At 28.8% G+C, this 13,076-nt stretch overlaps 2 protein-coding genes across 2 annotated transcripts; one reads left to right on the top strand and one right to left on the bottom strand.

Annotated features, from left to right (window-relative positions):
• Positions 1-530: 530 nt before the first annotated feature.
• Positions 531-1,874, bottom strand: HDAC1 (histone deacetylase 1, putative; the record flags this gene model as incomplete). The annotated part of the gene is made up of 1 exon (XM_029004120.1): positions 531-1,874. The coding sequence occupies one exon, from the start codon at positions 1,872-1,874 to the stop codon at positions 531-533; it is 1,344 nt and encodes a 447-aa protein (XP_028860842.1).
• Positions 1,875-6,394: 4,520 nt separating this feature from the next.
• Positions 6,395-11,497, top strand: PmUG01_07037300 (conserved Plasmodium protein, unknown function; the record flags this gene model as incomplete). The annotated part of the gene is made up of 1 exon (XM_029004122.1): positions 6,395-11,497. One exon carries the CDS (start codon positions 6,395-6,397, stop codon positions 11,495-11,497), a length of 5,103 nt encoding a protein of 1,700 aa, XP_028860843.1.
• Between the last annotated feature and the right edge of the window lie 1,579 nt (positions 11,498-13,076).

Consider the following 13,076-nt stretch of genomic DNA (forward strand, 5'->3'; position numbering starts at 1 on the left):
TTTAAACGAATAAAAATATGCACAGCTGGTCGTTCGTTTGCTTGTCCGCATGCTTACTCTTTCTTTATATATTATTTACTCTAAATAGTTGAGATCATCCTCATAAATACTGTTGTCCACTGCCCGCTGTCCTCTTTTCGCGATCTTCACGTATTAAATCCCTCGTATATGCGGCTGTAAATGATCCCGCAGTTGTGCTAAGTGTATATTTATATATATATACATAAGTAAATATATATATATATATATATATATATATATATATATATATATATATATATATATGCATATATCTACATGTACATGCGTTTGTGCTTGCTCTGCGTAACATGCGCGCTATTGAAAGTCATACCATTGTCTATACATCATCTAGGTCTCCATACACACACACACACACACACATGGCTCCGAGATGGGGTTAACAAAATGATTTAACCATTTGTCATATGTACATTTTGCTCTTCATGTGATTTATATATCCACAAAAAGGTTGAGGGAAGGCCTCTCTTCCTGCTGTGTTTAAAAATTCTCTAAATAATATTTTGATCTCGATCTGATAAATCAAAAAAGTCATCTTCATAATTTTTCCTCCTTAAATGATGAGTAGTTGAATGTTCTTTTGCTCTGGTCCCTGCAGCTCTACCACCTCCACTGTCATCTTTAAGTTCATATTGATTTTTATCACTTTCATCATCTATTTCCGAATCGAAGAAGTCTGGAGGTACATAAGAGAACTGAACACCAGGTGCGTGTTCAATGTTACGTAAATTTTCTGTAATTTTCATTTTTATTCTACTCAAATGTTCAGGTGAATTATAGTTTGGTATACTTGATGGTTGTAAATGTAATTGAAAATCAGGGGCATAATAATCATAATAATCATTTAAGCTTATTTGATCAGGCATTTCATGATGCTTATTTAATACTACACCAGTTTCATATGCCCAACATCGTGATACATTACGTATAGTATATCCGCCACCTCCTAATACTAGAAGTGGTAAATTATATGCTCTCACATGCTCTACACATCTTGCATGCCCTTTTATAGTTAAATTGAACCTACCCAATCTATCACCTGTTAAACTATCAGCCCCACATTGTAATATAATAGCTCCTGGTTTATATGTCTGTACACATTTATCTATAACAACTTTAAACAAATCAACAAAAGCATCATCTGTAATGCCATCATTTAATGGTACATTAACACTATAATATTTTCCATGATGAACACCTATATCTGTAATATCACCTGTACCTGGGAAATAATCTCCAAACTTATGAAAAGAAACTGTCATTACTCTATGAGTAACATAAAAAGCTTCTTCAACTCCATCACCATGATGGACATCAATATCTATATACATAACTCGCGCATGATATTTTAATAATTCTAAAATACCTAAAACTATATCATTGATGTAACAAAAACCGCTAGCTTCCGACATTTTTGCATGATGCAATCCACCTGACCAATTCACGCAAATATCCGCACAATGATGATTTAATTTTGCTGCTCCATCAATAGATGCCCCTGCACACGATTGTTGAAATTGAAAAAGACCATCAAAAACAGGACAGTCAGTAGCTTCACCTACATTAAATCTTTTTAATTGATATGTGAACTCTCTATAATTTTCCAATGATATAGACGATAAAAAGTCTACATATTCATAATCATGAAATAATGTTAATTCGTTCACATCGCTTTTATGTGGTCTATATACCTCCATATATTTATACAAATTATACGATACTATCAACGAATGTGTCATTCGAATTCTCTGCGGTTTCATAGGATGACCAGCTCCATAATAATAGCTACCTATGTCTGGATCATGAAAATATGCTACCTTTTTTCTGTTTGACATTATTTTTTTATATATATATTTTTATTTTTTTTTTTTTGTATAACCTTATTCACCCTTATTATATTATTTTATTTTTTTTTTTTTTGTCAATGAAAACATAAAGAAGGCACGGGAACGTACCTTTTTTTTTTTCCTCTGCAATTGCTGGAAATTTTGCTAAAGCTGGTTATATATACACATGCGTGAGGATGTCTACATACACATGTATATATATAAGTATACATATGCGTGCATATATACGGGCATATATACGGCATATACAAATGCACATATTTTTTTTTTTTATCCTTTCCTGCGGATGTGCCTTTTTCCCCTCCTCAAAATTTTTTTCAAATGGTAATCTTCTATTGACTTGTAATTAGTTACACAAATTTACATGAAAGGTCAGGTAAAAATTTGGGATAATTTTCTACACGATTTTTTTTTTTTTCCAGCTTCGTTTATACAAGTACAAATATACGGATATATACACGTGCCGCCTATACATACCTGTGCCGCTTATACATACCTGTGCCGCTTATACATACCTGTGCCGCTTATACATACCTGTGCCGCTTATATATACATGTGCTGCTTATATATACATGTGCTGCTTATATATACATGTGCTGCTTATATATACATGTGCTGCTTATATATACATGTGCTGCTTATACATACCTGTGCCGCTTATACATACATGTGCTGCTTATACATACATGTGCCGCTTAAACGTATGTACACGGGGGAAGAACATAATTTTTTGTATTCGTTCGGACACTCGTAATTAAAAGGGAAGAGGAGTAAATTTCAGAGATTAATGGATACAAGTATATGTAAGTGTTTACCTATGTACGTATGTGCGTATGTATGTATACATAATTTACGCACGTATTTACTTATGTATGTACATGCATTTAAACGAATATTTATGCACAAGCTACACAAGCAGGACTATGAAATTGCAACTAAAACGAGAGGAAAAAGATGTATGGTTAATAAAGATATGCATATGATTTATATTCCCTTCAACGAGAAATATAAGCATAAATTAAAAATGCATAAATAAGCATAAATACACGTAAAGTAAAATGCCTCTTAAAAACTTAAAATAAAAAGATCATTCGCTCATGCACAGGTAAAATGGTACATAAATGTTATATATATACATATATTATATATATAAATATATATATATATATATATATATATATATATATATATATATATATTTATATATTTATCCGTACGAAGATATATCATTGACGAAATTTTTTACTTCCCGCAATGTAATAATTTTATCTGTTTCAACATGCTTCGAAAAAAAAAGAGCATTATTGCAATTTTTCTTAAATTTTATTAACCTAAATTGTCTTTTTATTTCGAAGAATATTTAAAAAAAAAATTATTTTTAAGAATTCTTCTTTTTTTTTTTTGTTATGTATTCAGCTGTAACATGGGTATGCGTTAATAAATATTTAGTAGCGTTTATTATTTTATACATATATATACATATGTACATATATATATGTTTAAACACATGCATATTTTATGTTATCCTATAAAATGCAACCAGCATATAAAAAATATTTATTTTAAAAAAGAACAAATTTGAAAAGATGAAAAAAATAAAAAGAAAAATAAAAGGGAAAAAAAAAAAGGGAAAAACGTCTTTACGACTACAAATGTTTTCATTAAAAATACGGAAAAAAAATATTCATGCTATGAGGATTTTTTAAATATTTGCGAAGCACAAAAAAAAAATAATATAAATGAAAAAGAAAAAAAATTAAAAAAATAAAATAAAATAATATAATATGACGATGTTATATAATAATAGGACGATGTAATAGAATAATATGGCAGTGTAATAATAAAAAATAGGATAATGCAATAATATAGTAATAATATAATAATGCTAAACCTTTAGTGCTCTCCTTAAAATGGCCCTTATTTTAAAATATTAATTTTTGAAAAATATATTAGGAAAGCCGCGTGATTCGCGTACATCCACAGATGTACATTACATATGTATATGCATATATATATATATGCGTATATATGTATATGCGTATATATGTATATGCGTATATATGTATATGCGTATATATGTATATGCGTATATATGTATGTACGCATACGCATGTACGTAAATCTAAGTATTCGATGCTTATATATACGTATATATACATAATAAGCCCGTTACAACGTGATACGTATTATTTACACAGAACGTATGTGCAGTACGTACGTGTACGCACATTTTGCCAATTTTGCATGTCGACTGTTATACTGTAATTAAGAATAGGAGATATACTGTAACCTAGTGAAAACACATGAGCTTACCTTTTATAAATAGTATACTTCTTAAAAATATTTTATACACAAATGTAATAATAGTATGTATAAATAAATATATATAAGAGGATATAGTAATGTATGATGTTAAAATAATTATTTCAAATATTATAAGGAAGAATGTGATATAATAATAGCATTATAATTTGTATCCTTAGCAGATCCTTAAATATTATTTTTTGACTAACCCAAATATATGCGATTTGTTATTAACTTTACGAATGAATAATTTTTGATGCTATTTTTTTTTTCAGTTAGGGTAGGGGAAAATGCTACATGTATTTATAAATATATAAAAGAAAGAGAAAAAAAAGAAAAGAAAATGTAGCTTCTCAAATTTATATAAATGTGCTATAGATCAGAGAAATAAGAAAAAACGAAAAAGCAAAAAAAAGAGAAAACGAAAAAACGAAAAGTCGAAAAAACGAAAAGCGAAAAAACGAAAAAATAAAAAGTCGAAAAAACGAAAAGCGAAAAAACGAAAAAATAAAAAGTCGAAAAAACGAAAAAACAAAAAGTCGAAAAAACGAAAAAACAAAAAATCGAAAAAACGAAATGCGAAAAAACGAAATGCGAAAAAACGAAATGCGAAAAAACAAAATTAAGTCCAATGTGACAATGTTTTTAGGCATTTATTTTTCATTTTATGTCTTTTCTCGTATTTCAGATTAAAAAATACACACGGATGCAGTGTGCACCGCAAACAAGTGGTACATTGAGGAAAAATGTAACGATGACTTATAATATCATCGCGTATAACTATAATTAGAATTGAACTGTTAAATAGATAGATACACGTGCACACCTGGGTATATATATATATATATGTATTTATTCATGTATATATATGTATGCATGTATGTATGTGTACATTTGCGCTTTTTTTATTTTTCGTTCTTCACAAGGACGGGAAAATAAAAAATAAATCTATCCCAAAGTTCAATGCAGTATTTCACAGTAGTGGTATTTTCTTTTTTTTTTTTTTTTTTTATTTTCCCATGCACCTACATATATATAATGATGAAATCATGCACGTAAACACATTTACGACGAATTATACACCTTATTTCAACACCCTCCCTATTTGCATTAAATTAAAAAAAAATAAAACGATAAATAATACATAGTAATTAATAAAAAGAAATATATAGTAATAAATCAATGGTACTATATAAATAATAATATTTAAATGGTAATATTTAAATAGTAATAAATAAATGGTAACAAGTGTATAGTAATAAATAAATAATAAAAAAAAAAAAAAAAAAAAAAAAATTATCTTAGCTATGCATCACATATGATCATATATACCCCACGTGTTAAAAAATGTAGTAGCAAAAAAAAAATTACTGTGTTAGCTTCAGCTTAACTCTTTTGCGTAAATACTTTCGAGCGAGCTTCACTTTGTTTATTTTTATTATTTTTATTATATTCATTATATTTATTTTGTTCTTCTTCATTTTATTTTGTTTCGTTTTGTTCCTTTTCATTTTATTTTTTTACTTTCACATGGTAATAAGTACCTTCATTTTGTTATAATTTTATAACAGCATCGCTTGATATTGGTTTTTTCATTATTTTTTTTTTTTTAATCGCTATAATATGTAAAAGGACAAAAAAAAAAAAAAAAAAAAAAAAAAAAAGAAAATTATTCTTAAAATGGAAATATACACTATACATAATCATGAAGAAGTTTAGTGAAATAAATTTTTTTGAGTCTATTAATCAAATAAATGGTTTTAAATGCGATGATAAGCAGTGTATACAAAATTAAATGTAAATAAATGCATGGGTGATTAATAAGCTGTGGGAAAAACAAATGCCCAAGCCGGCCATAGGAGCGTCAGGCTGCAATCACATGCACGTATTTTCAAATTTTACGCAATTTAGCATGTTCCTTTTTCCTTTCCTTTATACTTTTCCAAGTTTTATCATATAAAATTTACAAAATATAGAAAGAGGTGTGCACTGATGGAAAGAGCTGTGAGTTCATGTATGCACGTGCGCCTGGACATATATATATATATATATATATACATATATATATATATATATATATATATACATATATACATATATACATATATACATATATATATATATGTATATGTATCCCTACGCATATATGTATATACACTTAAACCCGTCCTGTTAATGCGTGGAGAGAACAAAAGATCCGCGCGATGACCTCTAAAGAAAGAACGATATCACCCCAGTGTTCTGATGTGAGTTGCTCCAAGGAGAATGATATATTTAGAGTCAAAATATTAACAGAAATAAATGATATGAATAATAATGATAAGTTAATAAATCATGAAAATAAGAAAAATATGAGTATTAATCAAATACATAAATTTATCAATAAATTAAAAAATACGAAAGTAACGGATCTGGAAAAGAGTGGCTTAAAGAATTTACAAGATGATATAAAACACTTAAATATAAGTAAATACTTGAGTGAAATATTAAATTATATATTTAATTTAACATATCATGTTAATAAATATTCTGACATCTTTCTGTTAATAAATATTATTATATATATAAGTATAAATTATTCTAATGCAAATGAACTTATTGAAAAAATAGCGTTCATGAAATTTTTTAAATTAGATGAAGATGACAAAAATTATTTTTTTATAATTTTTCATGATTTGTATAATAATATTAAAGAAGTGAACGTTTCTACAATTGGAGAGGATGTTGCGAGTACGGAATGCCCTCGTAAGGAAGTGGTACAACCATTAGAAGTGGTAGTACAGGCAAAAATGGAAGAGAAGGTGCCCCTACCATTTCATTTGCCGCTCTGCAGCAGTAGTAAACTTCCTGCATATGATAATACTGTTAATCGTATGCATAGTCAAGAGAGGAAATGTGAAAATGCAAATGGAAGGGAATCAGAGGCGGACCAACCTAATGTAGAACATAAGGGTGGAAATGGTGGCAGCTATAGTACTCGTGGCAGTGTAAGCAGCGATGGGATAAATAAAAAAACAAACTACGAGAATGGGAAGGACAAGCAGGATGTGAAGACAGAAACTATGGAAAAGGAAAAGGAAGAAATTAATGATATACAAAAGTTGAAAGAGCTAAAGAGCATGATTTTTAAAAGGCTAATTTGTTACATTAACAAAGACAGTGAAGAAAGCGATAATTTCTTATTCGAATGTAATATATTCGCTAGTGATAATAAGGAAATAAAATTTTCCAAAAAAAACACTATTGATAAAAAGGCGTACATGCGTGAGATGTTAAATGATAGTGATCTAATGAAAAAAATTGAAAAGAAAAATAAAATAAGAAAGATATTGTTATGTATGTATTTCGAATTAGTTTTATTTAAAATATGTAATAATATCGATTTATTGATATATATGTTTATAAACATCACTTTTTTTTTTACATTAAATTTTGATATTGAAATAGCTGATAAGGAGAAATTAATAACAGCTAGCCAAGAAAAAAAAGATCTGAACTGTGCAGGTGCATCTGATATGTTATCTAGCATTAAAAAGTGTCTAATTGTGAACACGGTAATTACTTACGATTACTTCTTTACTAATTCGAGCACACTGTTTAGTGAAAAGAGCAAAGCACCAGATGAGTTTGAGAAACATAACCATGCAGAAATAATACCAGTGGAAGTGGAACTAACACACCTTGCGGTTATGAACACAAGTGAATGTGCAAAGGGGGGTTCCTGCAGTGGGAGCGGCGGGGATATAGCAGGAAGAAGCAGCAACAGAGGTGAAAGTAGCAATGGCGGCAGTAGCAATGGCGGAAGTAGCAATGGTGGAAGTATCAATGGCGGAAGTAGCAATGGCGGAAGTAGCAATGGCGGAAGTAACAGCATCCATTGTAACAACATCTGCAGTGGAGCTGGCGTGGTAGCTCCGTCGTGCCTGGAGCACATGAACGAAGTGAAGGCCTATGTTAGAAATTTCTTTTGCTTTTTTTACAATAACAGTATGTATAATTTGTTGATATATTTATATGCCGAGCATGTAGTGAATGAATACAGCAGTACCAACGACAGAAAAGGCTGTGTAAAAGAGGAATACGAATTTTTTAAAATATATGGTAAGAGCAAAAAGTTATGTGTATATTTTGATTTAAAGAAATACTGCTTGGATAGTATACAAATAAAAGGAATTGATGTGTTAGGGTTAAAAGAAGAAAGTTATAAACACATAAAAATATTTGACAATATTAAGAACAGAAATGAGGGGGAAAGAGAAATTATTATCGACGAAACGAATTCTATATGGAATAATGAGGAAGAAAAATTATTTTACACAAAATTTCCTGATTACTCAAATATGAACATAACTCTAAATGAGGATGATAATGATGAGGAGGAGACGCATATGAGTATTAACGCGAATGGAAATATTAACGCAAATGGGAATATTAGAGCGAACGCGAATATAACCAATTCGAGGCATGAACATATTATGACCACGTCAGGCGAATATGCAAATAGTAGAGGCATGAAAAAAGGCAAGGAATCGGAGCAAGGAATGGAAAATAAAATGGTCAGTGATCATTCAATGAGGGAAAAAAAAAATGATGAAGGAAATAAAAAGGAAAGTGGCATCACTCGTTGGAGTAGTAGCACACACGGGAGTGGCAGTGTTGTGAGCAGTAGCATATATGAGAGTGGGAATATGGGTAGTGGAACGGCTAGCATTGGGTTAGGGAGCACTACAAAAAGCGGAGGTAAAAAAAAGGAATTCGGCAGCTATCTTGACAAAATAATAAATATGAACAGCGAAAAGGATGTGGAGGACAACGTGATGGTGTTTTTGCTTAACTACAACACAAAGAAAAAAAGAAAAATTATAGCGCACACAATTATACACATTAACAAAGTTATGATTAATTTAATTCCGTTTTATTGCAGATACATTGCAATTATAAACAAGTATGCAAAAGATATGTATTTGATCATTATTGAGGAGCTAAAAAGGATAGTTGAGAAATTTATAAAGGAAAAATTACCATGTCAAAATAAAAAAATGAAATGTATTAAATATATTTGTGAGTTAACAAAATTTAAATTATTAGAAATGTTGTATATTTTAGATATTATAAATTTGCTTATCGAAAATTTTACTTCAGATCATGCTGAGTTGTGTTTTTACATTTTGGACCATTGTTCATTACTCTTGTTAAATAATTCAAAGACACATATACGTTTTTTAAATATTTTTCAAAAAATAAAAAAGAAAATTAAAAATGCAAAAAATTTATCCATATCCCAAGAATTCTTATTCGAAGAATGTTCAATTAAAATTGATAATTTCATTACGAAGAATAGTAAAAGAAAAAAGAAGGTATCAAAATATACAGAAGAAGAATTAAAAAAAAAATTTTTTTTAAAAAAATTATTATATGAAGATTTAGAAAACACAAAAGCAGATAACATTTGTTTATATATAAGAAGATTTAATTGGGATGATAATTTTGTTACGTACACTTTGAAGAAATATATTTTTAAATATTTACTTTATATGAGTATATATCAAATAAACAATTTAGCGTCTTTTTTATTCTCTCTAGCTATGTATAAACCTTATTTCGTTACACAAATAATTGATGAATTGTATGAAAGAATTATTACAATAATTGAAAAAAATGATTTCCAAAAATTTGCTTTCCTAATTCAGTATGCTCATCTTTTTGCAGAGTTATATATATATAAGCTATTAAACTCATCTAACATTTTGGACTTATTATATTTTTTAATATCCTTTTCTGACATAGACATGTTTAATTTTCATCATATATCTTCAGTGTACAACTTCTATAATGATAATAAGTTTTATTTTCATCAAATTAGGACAAGAATATTGTACAGTCAACAGGGAAATGGTGGAAAAGCGTTTCAACAGGGACGTGGTTTAGAGGGAAAAAATAATATGCATAGTGAAAGAGAGGACAAGACAATGCATGATATATCTTCTGGGTGTCTGAGTAAAGGGGAGCAGCTTATCCAAATTGGGGGTCGTACAGTTAATGATAGGGCTCATAAAGAGTGTAACTCATCGTGCAAAGATGAGATTGGCCTATCCGGTAAAGAAGAGATTGACCTCTCCGAAAGAAGACCCAGTAGACACAGGGTAGAGGAAGAATTTTTCTATTGTGATAATTACGAGGACAGCTTTTACAAATTTTTGTTCATAAATAGGAGAAACCCAGTGTTTTATAATATTGTATGTGATGCTAACAATAACAGTTACATTAACATCAAGATGATATGCATAATAGTAGAGAGGTGTTCGAATTATTTTAAAAATGCTCCTGTAATGAAATATAAGTTGGATAAATTTCTTTTATTTTTTATGCGCTTTTTATTCCTTTTAGAACCATTACCTGTATATATCAGCAATATAACTAGCACTATATTAAATACTAATTTGCAAGGAATGAATAACGTGAAAACTATAAAGGAGATAGATATATACATATTTAAAATGTTGAATGCAGAATATAAGATATACTTAAATGGGATAAGCAAAAGTGGTAAATGTTTTTCTGTATCAGTGGAAGACTTACGTATTTCTTTCGATATGACACATAAGCAGAATGATAGAGGATGTAACAAGAATGATACTATGGATGGTTGGCATAGTCGTTATAGTCAGCATAGACCACACAGTCCGCACAAGAGTGTGGATGATTATCGTAATAAGGAGTGGAGCAAATTCACTCATGATCATAGGGATGGTAACGATTTATCGTATCGTAATTTTCACGATAAAGAAAAAACATTAACGAGGAGAGGAATGAATACATCAATCAATGAAATAATGAATGCGAAAATGAATGCAAAAATGAATGATACATTGAATGATACATTGAATGATACATTGAATGAAACAGTGAATGAAACAGTGAATGAAACAGTGAATGAAACAGTGAATGAAACAGTGAATGTACCAACGGATGACAGAAAACACGACTGTGCAAAAATGAAGAGCAAAGGAATAGTACATCATGCGGGGAATGTAAAAGAAATGGAAGAACAAGATGAAGAAAAGGATGATGTTATCTATATGCACAAATTTAATTTGTCAGGCGAGGAAAATCAAAAAATAAAAAAAAATAAAAATATTAATTTAATGCAGTATGCCATGGATAAAGAAATTGATGAAATAATTAATGCCTCAATAAAGGAAAATAGACTATCTAAAATTAAAAAAGTTAAACGCATTACTAACATTAAGAATGACAAGTTATATAGTAAGCTGCTCAACAAAACAAGTCTACGCAGAGATATGTAACGTTCTTTGTAAGTCTCCTCTCCAAGGATGTTACACCATTGGGATGTTAAGTGAGCGATGCAAGTAGGGACTAAATCCTTGCCTTCTTCAAAAGAAAACGAAAAGGTAACGAACCGCAAAAATTAAAAAAAAAAAAGAGAAAATCTAAAAAAAATGAGAAAAAAAAAAAAAAAAAAAAGGTTCCTTGCGCAGGCCATATCGAAGAAGCTCCGTTTTTCAACATGTATAATATAAAACCTAATATAAAATGCAATGCATTGTGTGGTGCATTATAATTTGCAGTGCGATGTGAGGTGTTCTATAATAATAGGAGAAACGTACTATCCCTGTTGAACAAAAAATCTTCCCAGAGGAGTTTACTGCATCATATATATTATATGTACTTAGCAGAAGACAAGTAGGACAAACAAAAAAAAAAAACAAAAAAAAAAGAAATTGAAATTGAAAATTTATATGCTCATAATAAAACATATAATGAAAAACGCTACATAGTGTGCATAAGAGAACTATATAATATTTAGTGTATTGTATTATGCAAAAAAGGCAGATTGTTTCTTTTTTTTTTTTTTTTTTTTGGCGAAATGTACTGTTGAGTGAAATCATATCTTTTTCATATAAAATATTAGGGTGCGCATATGCTGCTGTATATTTGATAGTATACTTATAAACAGATATAAGGTTTTGCGCTTGTAGCAGATGTAAAATTTAACCTACAACATGAACGTATGCATACGTATTAGATATATATATGTATGTGAAATACATTATTTTAATTTTTTTTTTCCCGCCTGTACGAAAAGAAAAACACTGATATTTTAATATTTTTTTTTTTTTTTTTTTTTGTTCAAATAAAACCAAAGGAACGCGTTTATAATTTTTTTTGTCTTTAACGTGACCTTCACGAATTGTTTCTTTTTTTTCGCAAAAATAAATTTATCTCACCCAGACCATTGGGTAAATATATACACAAATGTACATATATATATATATATATATATATATATATATAAACAATGTGTGCGTATAGGCCCTCGCAAATATTGCGTTTAATCAACATGCTGTTTTGATTATAATAATAAGTACCTTTTTTTATTTTATTTTATTTTTATTAACTAGGCATATTTTGTACACGAACTAATTAAACTCTGCTTTTGTTAAAGTCCCTTTTAAATGCTTACAAACGTTAGAATGGTGGGTTGTTTTTTTAAACATACGTGTGGTACATACATAAATTGTTCATATATTTATAACAAATTATTTGCATTTCATTTATAAATTTGTAGTTTATTTACAAATTATTATTTATTTATAATTCATCTTTTACTATTTATTTATAATTTATAATTTATAATTCATCATTTATTATTTATTTATAATTTATTATATGCCATTTATTTGTTCTTCATTATTTATTTGATTTTCAATTTTTTTCTTTTCATCATTTATTATTTATTTTTATATCTCTACCCTCATGTTATAAAGTATGAAGGGTTGAAGAACTATACAATCTCAGCGCAAACAGGTGTATTATATATAATTGGACTTAATTGCAAATGGAATTTATTATATATCTTGGAAA

The sequence above is a fragment of the Plasmodium malariae genome (genome assembly GCF_900090045.1).
Source record: "Plasmodium malariae genome assembly, chromosome: 7".
Taxonomy (NCBI): domain Eukaryota; phylum Apicomplexa; class Aconoidasida; order Haemosporida; family Plasmodiidae; genus Plasmodium; species Plasmodium malariae.